Source organism: Narcine bancroftii, chromosome 13 (assembly GCF_036971445.1).
Source record: "Narcine bancroftii isolate sNarBan1 chromosome 13, sNarBan1.hap1, whole genome shotgun sequence".
Lineage (NCBI taxonomy): Eukaryota > Metazoa > Chordata > Chondrichthyes > Torpediniformes > Narcinidae > Narcine > Narcine bancroftii.
This window is the reverse complement of record NC_091481.1, coordinates 8047815-8066751: the sequence shown is the minus strand read 5'-3', so window position 1 is coordinate 8066751 and position 18937 is coordinate 8047815. Positions and strand designations below refer to the sequence as shown.

General features: G+C 42.6%; 1 protein-coding gene across 24 annotated transcripts in view; it reads left to right on the top strand.

Moving 5' to 3' along the window:
• The window catches only part of LOC138748415 (uncharacterized), a 213260-nt gene that overhangs the window by 74471 nt on the left and 119852 nt on the right, over window positions 1–18937 (top strand). For 9 of the 24 annotated variants that reach the window (XR_011348023.1, XR_011348021.1, XR_011348014.1 and 6 more), the window contains one exon: window positions 2218–2742. The exons of 11 other annotated variants lie outside the window; for them this stretch is intronic. Coding sequence is in view for 8 of the 13 variants with exons in the window: in XM_069908570.1 (XP_069764671.1) it covers window positions 2218–2367 (150 nt within the window). In the remaining 5 variants the exon portion in view is untranslated. Of the gene's footprint in view, window positions 1–1973; window positions 2021–2217; window positions 2743–18812; window positions 18935–18937 lie in introns of those variants that run through there. 4 more of the 24 variants (XR_011348013.1, XM_069908593.1, XM_069908584.1 and 1 more) reach the window with 4 other exon arrangements.

Sequence of the window (18937 nt, the reverse complement as noted above, 5' to 3'; positions counted from 1 at the left end):
AGATATATTGTAATGCGGTTGAACAAAATATGAAATGTGAAGCCCATGCTCTGAAATGGGGTCCAGGAATCACTTCTTGAATTCTTGGGCACAGATTTTGTCCTCGTATTTCCTAATATGGCCTCCTTGCTGGCAGTTTGTAGCCCTTCTTTAACAACTGGCTGTGACATGCAGCGAGATCTCTTGAAAGGTCACATTGTGGATGGTGACTTACTGTGATGCCTCTCGCACTACTTTTGAACTGCGAAAAGGCAACATTCGTTGGGTCTTGACCTATGGGTGAAAGTGGTGTTTTGCCGCAACCATTGGATGGAGATGTGGAAGCAATAAGCCCCTTTTCCACTGGCACATTGTCCTAGGAATTAATGAGGAATTAACTGGGGCAGGGTCCAGTGGAAAAAGAAAACAATCAGCACGCCGGTGTCAAACAACATCATTTCACACCGGGAATTGATGGCCTTGGCCCCTACTCATATCCCTGGCATCAGCTGACATAGGTGTGCCAATTAAACCAGGGCAAAAAAGACCGCAGAAAGTTACCTGTATCCAGTTGAAGGTAGACTCTCCAATCCCCGGGGATGAGCGCGTTCAGTGGAAAAGCAGTCACTGTCCCAGTGAAAGGTGGTCCAGTGGAAACAGCACAAACAGCTTCCTTTCCCGGGACCCCACACGGCCAATTAACTGGGATGTCAGTGGAAAAAGGGGCTATATTATTTGCTTGTTCAGTGCTCCTGGGCTTTTGTGCTGCATCATAATGGCCGTAGAGCATGGGAGCTGACCTTTTTGGTCCACTGAGCTTACACTGGCCATGAAGAACTACAACCCTGCATTAACCTGTGGTATCCTCCCTGTGTGCTCATCGCCCCACCCCCACCTATGCACAAGGGGCAATTTGCAACAGCCAATTGGAATATGCACTGATCCACAAGTCTCTGGGATACCTAAGGAGGCTGAAACCCCTGGGAAGAGTACTTGTCATTAGAGGAGAAACTCAACACAGGGAGCATCCAAGGCCACAGGTGACTGGAACTGAGGAAGCTGGTTCATGAGTTGTGCCACTTGGAGATGAGCACAATCTGGGCTGGTTTATCGAAAGCTGTCAAAGTGTGTAAATTGTGTTCCTGCTTTTTTAAAAAGAATGCATGTACTTTTGTTCTTCAGGTTTACTTCAAATTAAAACATTGCCATCCTTGCCCCGCAGGGTCCTTCACTTTTGAAATGTTTCCAAAACCAGTGGATGCTCTCTCTTTCTCTCCATGAGTATCTGGGCCCAGATTTCTGATTTATTGTCAGAATACATACCTGACATCATATACAACCCTGAGATTATTTTTTCTGAGGGCCAGGCAGAATTATCACTTATTGGTAGTGTTTAAATAAAATGTACTCAACATTCACATGTAAACAAATAATGAAATGTAAATTGTGCAATGCAGAGAGGAACAAAATCAATAAAGTGCACATAAGAGTCCTTAAATGAGTCCCTGATTGAGTTTGTTGTTGAGGATCAAACTGTTTAAAAAAAAATATATATATTTATATTTATATATATTTTTATATATATATATATATTTTTTTATATATATATATTTTTTTTATATATATATATATTTTTATATTTATATATATATATTTTTTTATATATATATATTTTTATATATATATAATATATATATATATATATATATATATAATATATATATATATAATATATATATATATCTTGGTGAGGCTCGGGAGCACTGTTGAGGCTTTCTGAGCTGCAGGCCTCAAGGCAAAATCGAGCTTTAAGAGAGGTGTTGCAAGTGGTAATTGTGCGGTGTCAGATTTGATCAAATTAACTCGATTTGTGGTGTTCCTGAGAATGAGAACTTTCTGGGCTTCTCAGTAGGAATATACGTACTAATCAGCTGGAGGAAGGTACTTAGCCCAAGGACTCATCCAGTTTTTCCCATTTCTCTTCCTCAATGCAGCCCTTTTTTTGGTAAATTGTTTTCCTCCTTGAGGGCAAAGAGCATTGCCTGGAGTGGGTGAACTTCCATTGGATGGAAATTGTAGATCTCCCTGGAAACCTGTTGGGGGAAGGTGTTTCCGCACTGGAACGAGGGGGCCAAGTGCCATTTACCCATTGCTTTGAAAAAGTAAGATCCGACCCAGTAGAGTTTCAAACTCCTCGCCATCTCCTTCCTGACTTGATCTTTTGCCTTCATTTGGCAGGTTATGAGAAACTTTGCACTCAGAAAATATTCTGCAGGGCAAGAAGCCCTGCTGTCTCCCTGGCAAGTTTCAGCTGCCATAAGAAGTTCCCGGAACAGACTTGTGTGGCGGTGCCCTATTGAAATCTTCAAAAGAACAAGTGCATTGTAACACACAGCTTTTTCAGATATCACCAAATGTTAATTCCCTTTGATGATGAGGTAGATCTATTGTAGTTCAGACCATAAAGTTTTGTATTAATGTGAAGATTGTTTGTCATAATTGCCTGGAATTAAGTCAATCTGCCAAATTACTACCAGACATCAATTGGATTTACTGGATTAGAGGCCAAGATGAAAATCCCTCAAGTCACAATGCAGGTCCCGAAGAACTGAGATCGGAAACGGCAAGGAATCCAGTGTTGATTCTGGCAAGCAACCAGGAGAAAGATTAAATAATTGGCAACAGGAAATGGGAGATAACAGGAATTTCTATACAGTGAGTGTTATAATCTGGAATGCTGGGGAGGAGGGGGGGGTGGTGGAGAAAAGGCCAGCAAACTTAGTGCAATGCTGTTGCATTGCCAGTGACGCCGGGGGGTGGGGGGGGGGGGGGTGGTACTGTCTGCAAGGAGTTTGTACTTTCTACCTATGTATACCTGGGTTTCCTCCAGGTGCTGTAGTTGGCTCCCACCGTTCAAAACCCGGTTAATTGATAATTGGGTGGCACAGGCCTGTTACTATGCTACATGTCTAAACCTTAAAAAATTAATTTTAAAAAATGACATTTAAATGGATGGTGAAAGTTGCATAGTCAAATGGAAATGTAATTGGTCCTTGAAAAGGAATATGGCACAACGTTGCAGGAAATGGACCTAATTGGATAACTTAGATGGTAGTAAACAATGGTCTAAATCAGGGGTGTCAAACTCAAATTCACAAAAGGCCAAAATTAAAAACTTGGACTAAGTCGTGGGCCAAACTAAATATTTATTGAAAATTTTCAACAACATCTGCATGTTTTCTCTTCTTTCAACATATGTAATGTTAAACTTTTTCTTATTAAAATAAATGTTTAATAATAGTTTTGGTTAAACTCTTTCATTAACAAATGAGAAATAAAATATTCAATTAATAATATTTCTCTATACCCTTTAAGCTCCTTTTAAGTGTTTTTTCCACAAGCCAACAAGTCAAAAAAATAACAACTTGCTTCAATGACAAACAGGTTTGTATTTTAAAATGATGAACATATAGTCTGCCTCCCACCTGTCTTGAAAGGTCCTGTTTTCTGTCTTTTGTTTGGCCATTTTTCGTAAGGGGTTTATTACATGTGAGTTAGGCAACAGGTCGCAGATACCAATGAAAGTAAACAGAGGAGGTGGGGGTGATTAGCGGGCTGACGCCAATGCATTTGCAAAGCATTCTGGATTTGTAGTATTATCTGTGCATGCGCTATACTGGCGCGGCGGCCAGCGGGCCAGCTCTAATACATATTTGATATGATCTTGCGGGCCAAATATAATTATATCACGGGCCAAATTTGGCCCGCGGGCCTGAGTTTGACATGTGTGGTCTAAATGATCTCCACCTCTACTTGGCGATTCTAGGATTCCTTGAGGAAAAAATTATGCTCATCACATTCTTTCACCAGTGAAGTTTTTGGGATTATTTCGCCCTCCCCCCACCCCTCCTCTACAGAAAATTGTGAAATGATTTTCTTGCATCCCAGCCCTTTCTAAATTAGTGGTTTCCATTGCTGGATGCTAGGTCAACATGTTGGAGTGCATCTGTTGGCAAGAATCACCCTTGATCTTGTTTGCAACATTTACACTTTGATTGTCGCGATATTGTCAATGACTGACCCAGCGACATCATGGGAGGAGCTGTGACCATGAAGCTTCAGTGGAGCAGCTTTGATTCTGCCGTCTCCATGTGGTGTTTGCGTGTTCTCGCCACTTTTATGGTCCTGTGGATTGACCTCCAATCCATTTCTCTGCAGCGACCATAGAGAAGGTGATTAATTCTAGCTGACCTGTCCAGAGATGAATGTCAGTGGTAAGGAGATCTGGGTGGGGGCAGATGAGGTGGCAGTGAACAGAGACGCAGAGCACAGCACACGCTGGTAATCCAGTGTGAAAGAAAAACTGCATTCATTGTGGGTGGGCTGTGCAGTTAATGCAGGAAAGGTTTAAGGGGCTGAAATTGGCTCAGGTAAAAGATGAGATTGTGTTCCTTGAACATGACACAGTAGATTCTGTGAGAAGAGGCTGGTAGAGGTGGGAAATGAAATCTTGGGCCTTGTCCAATTGCAGAAATGCTCCTTATTCACCCCCACCCCTCCCTTGAAACATGCTGGGTTTTAATTCTGATGAAAGGCCATGGACATGAAGCAATTAATTCCTCGTGCTCCAGGTATCTCCAGTATTTATTGGCTTCATTTTGAATTATCTGCAGCTTTTCTTGTTGCTTTACCTGGTAGAAGAAAGTGATAATTTTAATGCAGCTTGTCTAGAGCTGGTTTCTCGGATCCGACTAACTGCAGGCAAAGAAACTGATCTAGCTGCTATCTGTAGTAGAAAGGTGCCAGCCGTAAGATAGTAACTTGTTTAAATACACCCTTCGCTCCAGTAATATTCTTTCTGGTGGATGGTAGTTGGATTTGTCAGATATTTTCTGATACTCGGAGATTGGTGAGGCAGTGCTGCACACTGGTTCTGCCGTTGCGGCCTGGGCTCTGGTGAATCTTACTGCGGAACCACTTCAAGAAATGGCAAAGCATTTAAATATTGGCACAACTTCTCATCCTTTCCACTAATGTACACGGAGTTTATACCAGCATGGTTCCAGCATACGAACATTGTTAGTTGCAGCTGCCCTAAACAAATAGATCTCCTCTCATTTAATTGAAACCCACTAACGCTTCGCTGTGTGTCATCATTTGAAATGTACTCGAGTGAAGTAGTTGGGAAGTGCGCAGTTTTCAAAATCTGCTGGATTATGAAATATAATCGAGAATGTGTATCTATTGTTAAAGGGTATTTTATCATTGTTGGTTAAAATTGGAGAAGCAGTCAAGCTCTCAGCACAGTTCAGCATGCAGTGAGAGACTATCTGAATCCACACACAAGTATGGCTTTTAGGTTGCTCGATTTTTTTTTGTTGCAAGAATGAAGTTAACATTATGCCTCAAGCCAGCTGCACAAAACCATGGAAATAGGCCCTTCAGCCCAACTTACCCATGCTGATCAGGCAAGTTCCTCTCTGAGCCTGCATCACACAGTGGACTGTGTTCCAGTAGGTGTTAAAGGGGAGCCGGAACCAGGGGTCCAGTGAGTGGAAAGGCTTTCAGAGCTAAGGTAAAAACACAATGCTAGGAAAACTCATTCTACTCAATCAAAGATGGAGATACTTCACCAACATTTTGGGTTTGAGACCTTCAAGAAGATGTGAGAAAAATGTAGACAGACTCCCGAACAACCCCACCACCATTTGTTCAGGCACCTGCCTACATTTTGTTCATACCTTGATCAAGGGCTCAAGCCTGAAAAGTTGGTTATATATCTTTATTTTTGCTATACAGTATAAAGTTCACTGTTTGACCTGTAAGATTCTCCAGAGTTGTGTTTTTTTAAAATTTCAATCATGGTGTCTACAGACTTTTGTGTTTTACTCCTGTGGTTGTGGCTACTCTTTACTGAATACATTCTCTCTGTTTAGGTTGAATATTGTACATTTTGTGGCAGAAGAACTTGGGGAAGTTGCAATGTTTGTTGTTAGATTGAGGTCAAGATCATTCTCATCCAGTCATCGGGAAGTGTTTTTGAAAGCAAAACAATTCTTAGGCAAATGAGAGGTTGCTGGAAGTTGACTGACTCCACTTTCAGTTCTCCGGGCTGCCGCTGGTTCTGGACTTGTTCTGGATCAGTACACCTGAGAACTCGAAAACACTATTTGAATAATGGGCTTCTCCCATTTTTTCATTTTAACAGACATGGGCAACTAATTTATATCTTGATGGCTGATGGGATCTTGATCTCCCTGATGGTTCCATTTGCCTCCACTAAATTGGTTTACCTACCATAGCACTTCCTCACTGTGAAGTCCTCAGTGAAAGGTGCAGCCTCTTCATTCTTTGGTCTTGGTGTTCGTGAAGGTTCCAGAAAACAAGTGCCCTTGTATTTGTTTCTCCTGTCATGTGGTTTTGATTCACAAGATACAGGAGCAGAAGTTAGCCCATCGGCGCATCGAGTCTGCTCCACCATTCTAATCAGGAGCTGATCCATCCTACTACACAGCTACACTCCCCGTAACCCTTAATGCCCTGACTCGTCAAATACCTGTCAATCTCTGCCTTAAATACACCCAACAACCTCCCTTCCACAGCTGCCCACAGCAATGAGTTCCACAGACTCGTGAAAAGACATTTTTCTGTATCAGTTTTAAATTGTTGCCCATTTATCCTGAAGTTGTGCCCTTGTGTCTTAGACTCCCCTACCATGGGAAAAAACCTTGCCACATCAACTCTGTCCAGGCATTCATTCAAAATGTCTCTGAGGTTCTTCTCCCACCTACCCCCCCCCCCCCCCCATTCTTCTGTACACAAAAGAGTAAAGTTCAAGAGCTGACAATCATTTCTCATGTGCTAACACTTTCATTCCTGCTATCCTTGTAGTAACTCTTCTCTGAACCCTCTCCAGTGCCAACTACGGTGCTCTAAGCTGTTCACAGTATACCAAGTGAGGTCTTCCCAGGGCTTTATAGAGACTTAACCTTTCATGCCTGCTCTTATAAGCTAGAAATGAATGGCAATGTTTTCTTCGCCACCCACACAACCTTTAGGGTATCCTTCAAAAGGACTCCCTTGCAGGAAAACTGGTATTTGGAATTAATTTTGGCTTGCTTTTAATTCCCTGCAATATTCTCTCTCAGTACATACATCTGAATGAGAAGGTGGCCCTAATCACTCATGGACCTTCAACAGCTTGGCTACTGTGTGAGCTATGTGCATTAACTTTGGGGCAATCATGGCAAATTAAATTCTTGGCCAACACAAGCCAATATCTTGCGTGTTAACATGGAAGAGTATCGTGATCATGTACTTCATAATGACCTCCTCTTTAACAAAGGCCCTTTCATTTTCATTTACGAATTAGTCATTCAGAGGCTGCCAATTTGACAAATGACTGGTGACGAGCATTGGAGGGATTAATCACAGTTACCTGAAATATAGCTCGCCACGACAATCCGCAGCTTCTGCAAATTGCTCACCCAAGGGGAGGTCCCTTCGACAGAATGGAAATTCCTTTTTCCCTCCCTTTGAAGTTTTATTTTGTGCCAGAAAAATACAGCCAGTTACTAAACTTATCACTTCATGTAAAGTCTGTGGCTGGAGTTGTTACTTTTAAAAACTGATTAAATGGAAAAAAAATTGTTAAATAAACTGGTGATAACACTGGATGATGAAGATTTTTCTTCCTGAACGCTTTTGGGTGTGTTTTATGGATTTTGGCCTACTGATCATGAAAATCACCTTAAAATGTTTATATCGTGTACCTTTTTATTAGATATAACGTATTTTTGTGATCTTGCTGTCATATTTTAAGTCTACTTCAAGCCTATCATGAAGGGCAACGTGTCATTGAAAATTAATTTTCTGCATTCGCACATGGACTTCTTCCCTGCTGATCTTGGTGCGGTCAGTGACGGACATGGTGAAAGGTTTCACCAGGACATTGTGACCATGGAAAAGCAATTTTAGTGCAACTAGAATCCATTAATGCAGGCTGACTGACACAAGAGGCATCAGATGCTAAGTACAAATGAAAATCAACAGCAAAATATTTTTAGGACAGTTGAACTAACTCAATGTGTCGGCATAATTACGTGATTAAACATGCTGAATTTAATAAAAGTGAATAGAATGCTTCTCCAACTTCCTATGTGATACTGCAAATCTGAAATTATAGTTTGAAGTTGTTTATCATAACCTCCAAATTTTTTCCCAGGAAGCAAATATTTAGGGGAAAAAAAATTGTCCAGTGTTACTGAACCATCTGAGAATGATTTGACCCACATGACTGGTCTGCGTGTGAGTCAGATTGTGATCTTTTTTGGAGGATCATGCATTTTAATTGCAGTGTTGAAAAACAAGAGGATGGGAGTATTAATTTGGGTGGGTTGGTGGTGGGGGTGGGAGAAAGAAACTCAAGACTTCAAGTCATGAAATTGAACACTATTTCAACACATTCAAGTCAGGAATTTCGATGGCAAAAGCGAGGGGTTTGCGCATGGAGTGAACATACATTCATATGTGGGTAACCACGAAGAACAAGCCTGCAGAATTGATTTGATTTTTTAAAAATTTTCAGATAAGTGATGGCATTAGTGTATTTATCATTAAATTTAATCTTGGAATGACTTGTAGCCAATTTTCATGGATATGAAGTTTGGATGATAAATTTTGCTTTTAATCAGGATGGAGCCTTTCGAATATGTTAATATGTTGCCCGAGGGGTTGGGGGTGGGGGGGGGTGGGGGGGGGTGGGGAGAGAGAGAGAACCTGTTCCAGAATTCTTGTCAATATCTTTGCTTCTTTAAACCTGTTTGAAAGGATTTGTCAGTGCACATTTTGGAAATAAAACAGCACCATAGCAGACCTTGTCTGTGCAGCAATTGTCGATACTGTTCACCATGGCCGGATCCCACGAGTTGGGTTCAAAATAGATTGCAAATAATTTTAATGATTGCACTGTTATTTTTCTGAACAAGGACATTTTGATACACAGGTCTCTCCCATTCTGACCTGACCATTAAGACTTGTGTGTGAAGTTTCATTGTGCCAACAGCTCTGTATATGTCTCGGAAGAGACTACTGATGCTCAATTCACCAAGAGAGCCACGTTGTACCAGGTTTTCATTCTTGCTGAGTATTTCCACAAACAGATTTGTCTTTGTATGGAATGTCAGGAAGCGGGTGCCCAGTAGTTTTCTGAATTTGTCTGGAATCCCAACCCAAAATCACCAGAGTGAATGGCCTGTCAAAACATGGGACCTTTCGATCTATCTGTCTCAGTTCTCTATGAAGTGATGTGAGGTCTAATAACCCACCAGGAGTATACCAGAGTTCCTTTTGTGGTTTGGGTGAAGCTCTCACTTGTTTTGGATGACAGAGCCGATTGATGTCAGGTAAGTTTTTTTCCCCCTCATTCCTGGGATGTGTCTATTATTGGAGCTCTTAGTATTTGCAGTCAATTCTTAATATTCTTTGAGGGGGGCAGTTGCAAGTCAAGCACATTAGAGTTTCTCAAGAGCAGACCAGTTAAGGCAAGGGATTTCCTTCTCTGAAGGACATCAGTGAGCCCGATCATTTATGAAAGCAGATGTGGTTAATTGCATAAAATTGAACAGCTGCCATGGTGGGATTAGAACTGTTTTTTGGAATCCAAACTCTGGAGAGACAACCTTAACCATACCATAATGATAGTCATGAAAGTTGGTTTTACTTGCCCATTGTACATTTAGTGGGGTGGGGTCATGGACTGAAATAATTTTTGTGTGTAGTCAATAGGAGAGAAGTATGGAAGACACCAATGGAACTTGACTGCTTCACGGGGAAGGGGCTTGTAAACTTTAAACAGAGTTCTCGGTGGGGGGAGTTTTCTGATGGCAGCTCAAGGATATAATGACCAAGTGGTTTGGGTTTGTGTTAAGGTGGGAAGGATATTATTTGTGAATTCTGGTAGTGTCTTTGGCCCTTTCAACATTCCTGAGAGAGTGGATTAGTTGATGCAGTGGAAGGTTAAAAATATGACACTGCTCATTTAAGACAGGAAGGGAAAAATGGGTAAATGCAGATGCTTGAACTGTCAAGAGTGAAGTTAGCAGGGTCTTGAATGAACCCGCAGATCCACATTTGTCTTTGCGTATAAATTGATCTTACTGTAACTCGTTCCGTTTATGGTATTGTCTTGTACTACGTACGAGATGTCACAAAACTGCCTCCATCATTGCATCTTGAAGAATCTTTGATGAGGGCACATTCCACAGGGTTCGACCAAAATGATGATTTAGTTTGCAGAGTCGAGTTTTTCTTGAATGTTACTAGCAACATCAGGATGGCATTGGTGTGTGGCGTCATGCTGTCTTGCTCTACATCTGGAGTGGAACTAATACAAGTGGAGGGGAAAATTGGGATATGGCATATGTGGGTTTCCAAAGAAATTTCTTGAGATGACTCTTGAAAGATTCACAAAAATCAAAATGCAGTCTTGTGGATTTGAAGTGGAGAGAGCATTGGTTCATGGACGTGAAGAACAGGCATATTTGGCATTTAAGGTTAACGGGCTGTGACTGGTAGGGGCTATCAAAGGTGATGCTGATGGCTCCATTGTTTCCAACTGAGAGCTACGAACTTGGAGGAAAGGGCAAGATGCAGTCAGAGCAGCTCACATCACAAATCACTTTGGGGAAAATGGAGCTGTAGTGATGCTCAGTCTGGACAGAGATGCAGGATGGTTGAGAGTGACCAAGGTGGGAGTATTGTGTGGACAAATGAGGATATTTGTTTCAGTTGAAAATAGTGGAGCAGGAGGTTTTGTTTTGCAATGAGATAAAATGTGTTGGATTTGCATATATAGGGAGATGGTGTCATTTGCAAGTAACATTGAGGACAGTGATTCAATTTTTTAATTTATTTTTAAAATTTAGATATGCAAAATGGCAACAGGCCATTTCGGCCCATGAGTCTGTACTGCCCAATTACACCCAATTGACCTACAACCCTGGTACGTTTCAAACGGTGGGAAGAAACTGGAGCCCCCGGGGAAAACCCACGCAGACATAGGGAGAACATGCAAACTCGTTACAGACAGAGCAGGATTCGAAACCTCGTTCTGATTGCTGGTGCTGAATGGTGTTGCACCAACTGCTACGCCAACCGTGCCACCCCAAGATTAGGAAGGCAGAGTTGTTTCCGACTTGTTGCAAATGAATGCAGGAGCGATGAACGTGTATTGCAACATTACAGGAGTTGGTTGAACAGCATCTGGAGTACCAATATGGAAGCTATACTTAAAGAAGAGTGTTGTGCCTTTGATGTAGGGTAGCATGGAGTTGTTCGGTTTAGACCTTGCTCTGGGGGATGACCCTGTGCGATAGTTTACCTGTCCTGCATCCAAGCTTGGAATGAGTGTTTCTCACTTCCTTTGAAGAAGGTTTGATGTGACCGCTGAAAGGCTGTTTCCTCTGAGTGAAGTGGATAAAATAATAAAGGGGGGGGGGAGCAGGTCACTCCCCCAAGCAAATTTTTCAAAAGTGGCAGCTTTTCAGTGCAACAGCACCCACGGTCCTCTTGGACTATAACTCGGCACTTAACCGGGATATCCCTGGTCCTGTCTGCAGGAGACCTCCTGACAAAACAACTGAAGCTCATTAACCTTTACTTTTTAAGCATTCTTTTAGTGAAGGAAAGGGAACGCTTCCCCCTGTGGGAGGGAGCTCCGTCCAGCTGAACCAGTGTTGAACCCTGGGCAGTTTCTCAGGTTGGTCCATCGAGAACGAATGCATCCAACCTTAATTCAGGGTGCCTTGCCTCTCCGCCCACAGCGTCGTGGGGCCGGGGATCGACGGTTGCTGCCCCTTAACCTGAGTGAGGATGCGTGGAAGGAGGGTGCATTTGGGCGAGTCTGCCTTCTCTATGATGGTAGCACACACGAGGGTGGGGGGGGTCTCCAATGTGGTCGATTTCGACCCCTCCCAGGAGTTTGAGGTCTCTAATCCTGCCCAGGAGCGTGGGGGAGGGGGGAGGGAGGTATGGAGGTTAGGGGGAGCCTTACTAAAGATCAGCCTAGGGGCCCGTGTTGATGTTAATCCACACTGGACTACATTATATATACCAATTACTACATTATTTTAGGTAACCTTTTGTGCGCACATTAATTTGTGCGCTGGTTGCAAAACCTGTGTACGCGAGGACGTGACAGCTGTAGGTGTGGCACCTTTTTTTTACTCTCTCTCCCCCTAATGTCAAAACCTGGCTATGCCACTGGTGGGGTGTGAGATACTTGGGTGAAATAGCTGCCATTTTGGACTGAGCTGATCATGAAGGCAATTACTGTGATTCAAGTATTGCAAATCTTTGCATTTCTCTGATGTGTGGTGCTGTGGTTGCAATGCAGTGAGATGTATCGATTATATCTTTAGAAATCAAGACTTTTGGACTGTGGACTGGTTGAGAACAAGCTTAATTTTTGGGTCACGCCAATTTCCTTGCACGATCCAAATATTTGAAATCTGAAAATTTTGTCAACTAAAGCGGACAGGAAACCCAATTGGAATCAAATTGGTTTTTTCTCTCTTCCTTAAATAACTCCTTCCTCAGCTCCCCTAATGTCACTTTCTTGTGGGTTGATTAATTGTGTCTTCCAGTTAAAATGTCAAGTGATTGAGTTAATTCTTAGGATTGTGTCAAAATTATCAAGGCAACCTTCAATAGAATGCACCTGAGGGAAAATCTCATTGCCAGTCAATAATTTTAAACAATTTGTTGGTTTTAAATTAATTTTTATAAATTAAAGTAAAAATAAATCATTTTAGACATGCAGGACGGTAACAAGCCATTTTGCTCCATGATCCCGTGCCGCCCAATTACACTCAATTGGGAGGAAACCGGAGCACACCCATTGAGGCATATGGAAAACATACAAAACTCCTTACATACAGCGCTAGATTGGAACCTTAGTCGCTGGCCTGTAACAGTGTTCCGCTAACCATGCCGCCTTCCTCACACCACAAAAAGTACATAAATCAGAGCTGGAAATTTCAGCTTGAGGTGTGGTGTGGAGATGGGAACCTTTGTCCACTCTACCTGGCTATGTACAAAGGGGAGACCCTTCTGGGAAGAACTGGGGGACACTCTGGAGGCGGGGGGGGGGGGATTACAAAAGTGGGTTTTCCACAAGATCCAGAGTTTTGTGAGTTTTTGACTGTCCAAATATCAAATGCAGTTCGCGAAGCTCGCCTCGGCAGTAGGTTGGAAGTGTATAACAGTTGAAATCCGATTCCCAATTAAATACCACACGACAGAATGTGGAAAAGCAGAATTGCATTCCCCTGGAGAAAATCTAAGGGGGAAACACGACACATTTGTTAAATTGTGGTGGTCATATCTGAAATGTAGATTGACTGGCTCCCCTCTCTGTGAATTATGGCTATTATAAAAACCTGTCCCAGTAGGGAAAGGATTGGAGTTAAGGAAATGGCACATGCCACAGGCAACGTGCATGTTTTCTTTTTAGCCCTTTATTAGTTTGTTTTAGTTTGGTTTTTAGTTTTTCTTTTATTCCTTACTTGGGCTACTTAGTTAAATAGGTTGTTCCATTTTTAGGTTTTCGAAAGGGGCTCTTGTATAATGTATAATTGGTATAGTTATATGTATGGGGGCAAGAGGGTGGGGAACAAAACACAGACTCTGTATGTCCCATGAATGTTGAAAAAGTTTGTATTGATTGTTGAAATTGCTGAGTAAAAAATCAAACTAAAATATTTTCTTAAAAACCCATGCTGCCTTCACATTTGTCACTTGTGGCAGGGAGAGGCTTTTTTTGTGTAATGTTACATGTTCTGCATTATTACATGACAATAAAGGAATCTTGAATTTTAATCGATCAGCCACTTTGCCTTTTTTTGTCGGTGCTGTGCAATTGCTTGGCAAAAGGAGGTGTAAGGCTCTCCTTCCATCCGATGGCCTACAGGTCACCCTTGGCCAAGGTATAGTACCTGTTTAACCTCCCAATCAGGATCACGTGAAGCCATGGATTGCAGAAGGTGGATGGTTTTTACATGCAGGTTCCACAAACTGGAATTTATGGTTGCGAAACTAAAAACGCTGGGCAGATGAATCTGCTGATCAGTGGCCAGGGTTACCCATCCAGTACGGACTCTGCAACTGAAGAAGGCAACGAGAAACCACTTCAATATTTTTTCCCCTGTGCAATCAACATCGACCCCAGTCTCAGCTCAAAGATGGAGCCTTCACCGAAGGAGACAATTTGGAGGGTCAGAGATCGTGACGGATGGAGAGATATAATCGCCCACGCCGAACGACAAGGTGCCTGAATGAATGCATTTGGGCTGTTTCAGGCTGTCAAGATGCATTGGATTGTTTGAGAGCTATGGGGAATAATCCCAAATGCCCCATGCATCGAAGAGTGCTGGCTGCATTGTGTCATGCGCGTGGTGCAAATCTGTCCAGCTGGGTGAGAGGTGGATGTGGAGTACGCAAAGCAGTTGCAACTGTGCAGTGTGGCATGTCTGCTCAATTTCAGTATAATGTGGCTGAGATAATTTTGTTCTAACAAGAGATGTGCTGTAGGTAATTTTGTGGAATTTTTTGGTTACTAGTTTGCAAAATGGATGTGGGTGTTGTTGGCAAGTCTAGCACTTATTACTGAAATGTATAATCGAACAGTGAACTAACTGGTGGTGAGAGCACTTTACAAATGAACCATTTCTTGGATTTGATCGCTGTAAAATGTTTAAAATTAATGACACTTTCCAAAAATTGGTGAAGGCTTGGTTTGACTAAATTTTTAAATAGTGGATCAATAGTCTTTGGAAAGAAAGGTTTTTGAAGAAAAATTTGTCATTATTACATATTATATTTGTTATAATCTGTAAAACTTGGCAATCGAAATGTCTAGATTCTATGTATGATAATCTGCCCTTGGAACGGTGATGGTGGTGGAAGGCTTGATAAGATTGGGGAAACTAATAACATTTTGAGTGCAGTAAAAACACAACGCTGGAGAAACAGGTCAAACAGCACACTTTATATGGTAAAGATACATAACCAACATTTTGGACTTGAGGCCTTCTTCAAGGTCTGAGTAGGTGCCTGTACAAAATGGTGGGGTGGGGAGGGGTAGGGGCAGGGGGAAGAGCACAGGCCCACAGGAGAGCTTAATGGATAAGGGAGGGAGGGCACACCAGCAAACGTGGGGGGGGGGTGTGGGGATGGGTCTGTGAATGGGGAGGGAAGGGGGGTAGAGAGCTGGAGGAAAGAAGGTTAGGGAACAATGGGGAGTAGGTGAGCCAAAACCTGGTAATGCCACCCGATTGGAGAGCGCTCAGACGGAATATTAGGTGGTGCTCCTCCAATTTATGGGTGGCCTTGGTTTGGCGGTGCATGAGGCCAGAGGCAGACCTGTCAGTGTGGGCATGGGGTGCAGAATTGAAATGGTTGACCACTGGGTCATTGATCCAGACATAGCCAAGGTGCTCAGCAAAGCCATTCCCAGTTTGCTCCCAGTTTGCTCCAATATAGAGAACTATTTATTTGAAAAGGTTATGTGCATGTTGGATGAAGAAACTGTGGCACCAGAACTCTGGTTTCTTGAATTTAATTTCTTGTCACAGTGATCTATTTATGTAGGAGATCAGCTAACTCTGGTGGCTGTGACAAATTAACGATTCTGCTTGTGAAGATTGGAGAATTATCCTTAGAAGAACATCCACTTCCTGCAGATTCCACAGGACTACTTTAACATGGTACAGTTGGGTCACAGTGGCTTGAGTATCTAAGTTAAGTGAGAAATCCAAGTTGGAATTGTTTGCCTGGTTGGAATGCAAACAGCTCTTGCTCAAACAAGCATAACATCTGGGCTGACATGGGCAAGAACAAAAATTTTTAATCCCCAAAATATTGAAATCTAGACCGAATTTGCATTCTCATGGGACATTGAAACAGTGCTGAGTTTGTTGTCATATTGACAAGTTCAATGTACAGTTACATTAAAGTTCTTACTTGTAGGTGCCCAACAGGTCTGTAGGACAGTCCAACTGCAGTTAAATGCATTCAGATACCCCAGTACAGTATAAGTGTGAAGGATGGGGAGATATTTACAGCTGGCGCAAGATGAAAGCGGCATTTTGATTGAGCAGACTGGACTTGACGGCCCCGAAGTAGTTTACACTTGTGGGGGTGTGGGGGGTGGGGGGGGGGGGGTGGAGTTCAAGAGCCATTGGATAAAAACTGCTCTTGAACATCTTTTGCATGTTAAATTTCTGCCTCGTTTTCCCTCGACTGTCCTTCTCCCAAACAAGTTGCTTTTTTAAAATAGTGGATCAAAGTTCATTACTCCAATCTTCCATGTTTGAGGGAATACAAACATTCTTTCCGCACCACGTACATGTGTGAAATGCAACCACTTCCATCCAAGCCCTTGCTTTGCTATTCATTTATATTGCATGTGCAAAGTTGCCTGTGCCGAGGTTTTCAACCTACTAATCTTTGCTATGGTCTGTGCACTATCCATCCCTGCCATTGTACTTGACTGTAGTGGTCCTGTTTATGTGCTCTGGAGACTTTTTATTCAAGGCATGGCTTGCTCTTTCTTGAATTTAGGAGTGCGAATTCATCTCCCATAGCTGGGCCCGTCGTGTCCTTGCGAGTGTTTCAGTGATGTTCAGATTCATAATATTTTGGATTTAAGTTCTAAAAATGCTCTGTAAGGGATTCGGTCAGAATGCATTGCATCAGTGATGTGTGTGCCAGCTATCAAATAAACTTCAACTTTGTACATTTCCATTCTACTTGGAGCAGAGTCGCATTTAGCATCTTCCTTCCGATGAGTAATTGTGCAAAAAGTGAAGTTTGAAGTAAGGGAGTGAGTGTGGTCTTGACATCCTGTTTCCTCCCTTCTGTAAATACCCAGATCTACAGGGTGAGAGAATTGAAATATAGGACGATTCATTTGATCCATTAAAATGCCACCAAGCCACTCCACTTTAGGGAAATTGACCATGACAGACTGCCTGGCGCTGGAACAGAGTGGGCCTTAATGCACTGTCTGAGTGCACTTATTATACTCCCCATCTGAAGTTGATGTGTGACAAGCGGAGTTTAAGATGTTGAGCTCAGTCACCCTGAAGTCCATGAATTCCACTTCGAGCAATCAATATAACTTGAGCATTGGAAAGTTCCTCTGAACTCATCATTGCCAACCTTGTAGATGACACCTCTCTCTCCTCACCACCCCCCCCCCCCCCCCCCCCATTACATTCGATTTGGGAATGAGCTCTTTTAGCAGCATAAAAGGCCATTTTTCAATGGGGGGGAATCGGATGCATTTTCCCTTTTGGAAACCAATGGCAGCAAATGTATTTTTAATGTTTGAGGTTCGGTTGCATTTATTATGGTACTTATAGCCCCTTTAACATTGGCGAGCTGCGAAATTGGCAGTTCAACGAACGCTGGACAAATGTTAAGTGGTTCGCTGCACCCTTTCACATTCACCCCCTGGCATCGCAGAGCAAAGCGGCACCTATCCTCCAGCGGTAACTTCTGTATACCCCCTTGTCCCATTCACACTGGGCAAACCGGTATGCCAATTCAAAACGAATCGGTGATGATCCCCGGGGTGATCTAACGCCTGCGTGCCGGTTCGCAAGTGTTCACACTGGCATGTTAACCAGTAGATTGGTGGTTAATTACTGGGTTTAAAGTGCCAGTGTGAATGGGGCTTCTGTCTCCCTCTCTCCCTTCCTCTTTCCCTCTGTCTCCTTTTCCCCCAGCCTGGCCTCTTTCTCCATATCCAGTTATCTTTGTTGATTTGCACTCCTCCCTTTGACGTTTCTTTCATTCAGCTATTGTCTTATTTTTCCATGCTTTGAAGGGCTTGGGCTTCAAAGTGTCTTAAGGACGCTGCAAGACCTGCTGAGTTCCTCCAGCATTTTTGTGCTTTTAATTTAATTTAATTACAGCATCTGATTTCTGTATTCAGCATGGTTTCCAATGAAGACCACCTCTTCCTTTGAGTGTAAGTGGACAAGGTGCAAGGGTAAAGTCACCCCTTGTAATTCATACATTGTTTCATTGAGAAGATATGGACATGACAGTGAGCACTGGGTAATGTTGTCCATCCTTAATGTCCCATGATCTCTGACCTGTTGGCCCATTTTAAAAAGCAGCCATGTTAGTGTGGATCTAAAGTTGAATTTTGTCTAGACCAGTGGTTTTCAAACTTTTTCTTAATCCCTATGCTGTCAGCCTCTGTGATTAGTAAGGGATCGCTTAAGATGGGACATGAGTGGAAAGGGAAGTTTGAGAACCTGACCCAATTGTTACCGACATGTTTTACCGAAAAAATTGTCATTGTCCTATTTCCTTTGGAGTCGTGAAACCGTGCACATAACGAGTCCATTAGAGATGATTAAAATAGTGGTTTTCAAACTTTTTCTTTCGATTTACATGCCACCTTAAGCAATCCCTTACTCATCACAGAGCACCTATGGCATAGGGAATACTTAAGGTGACATGTAAGTTGAAAGAAACAGGTTGAAAACCACTGGTCTAGACTGAGTCCAGCCAATTTCCTTCTTCTGACATCCAACCAGATGGGATTTTATGGCTTTCTGTAGCCTTTTCCATTCACATGTATTTAATTTAAATTCCCCTGGTCGGTTGGATTTAAACTCCTGTTTCTGCATCAGAAAGCAATAATTTAATCCCTACTTTTCCTCACCCCTGTGTGTGAGAGACTCAAATTCACACTTATGAGATGTCATTTTGGCGCTGGGAAATAAAACACTGTGCCTTGGTTTCTTGCTCCATTATAGTAAATTCTGCATGCAGTTCCAAAGTCCGGCGCCAACACATGACGGAGAAGTGCCACGCTGTTTGACGTCCTTCCTTAGGATCGGAGATCAAAGTAGGGTCCCACCTGCCGTTTGATGAATAGGTG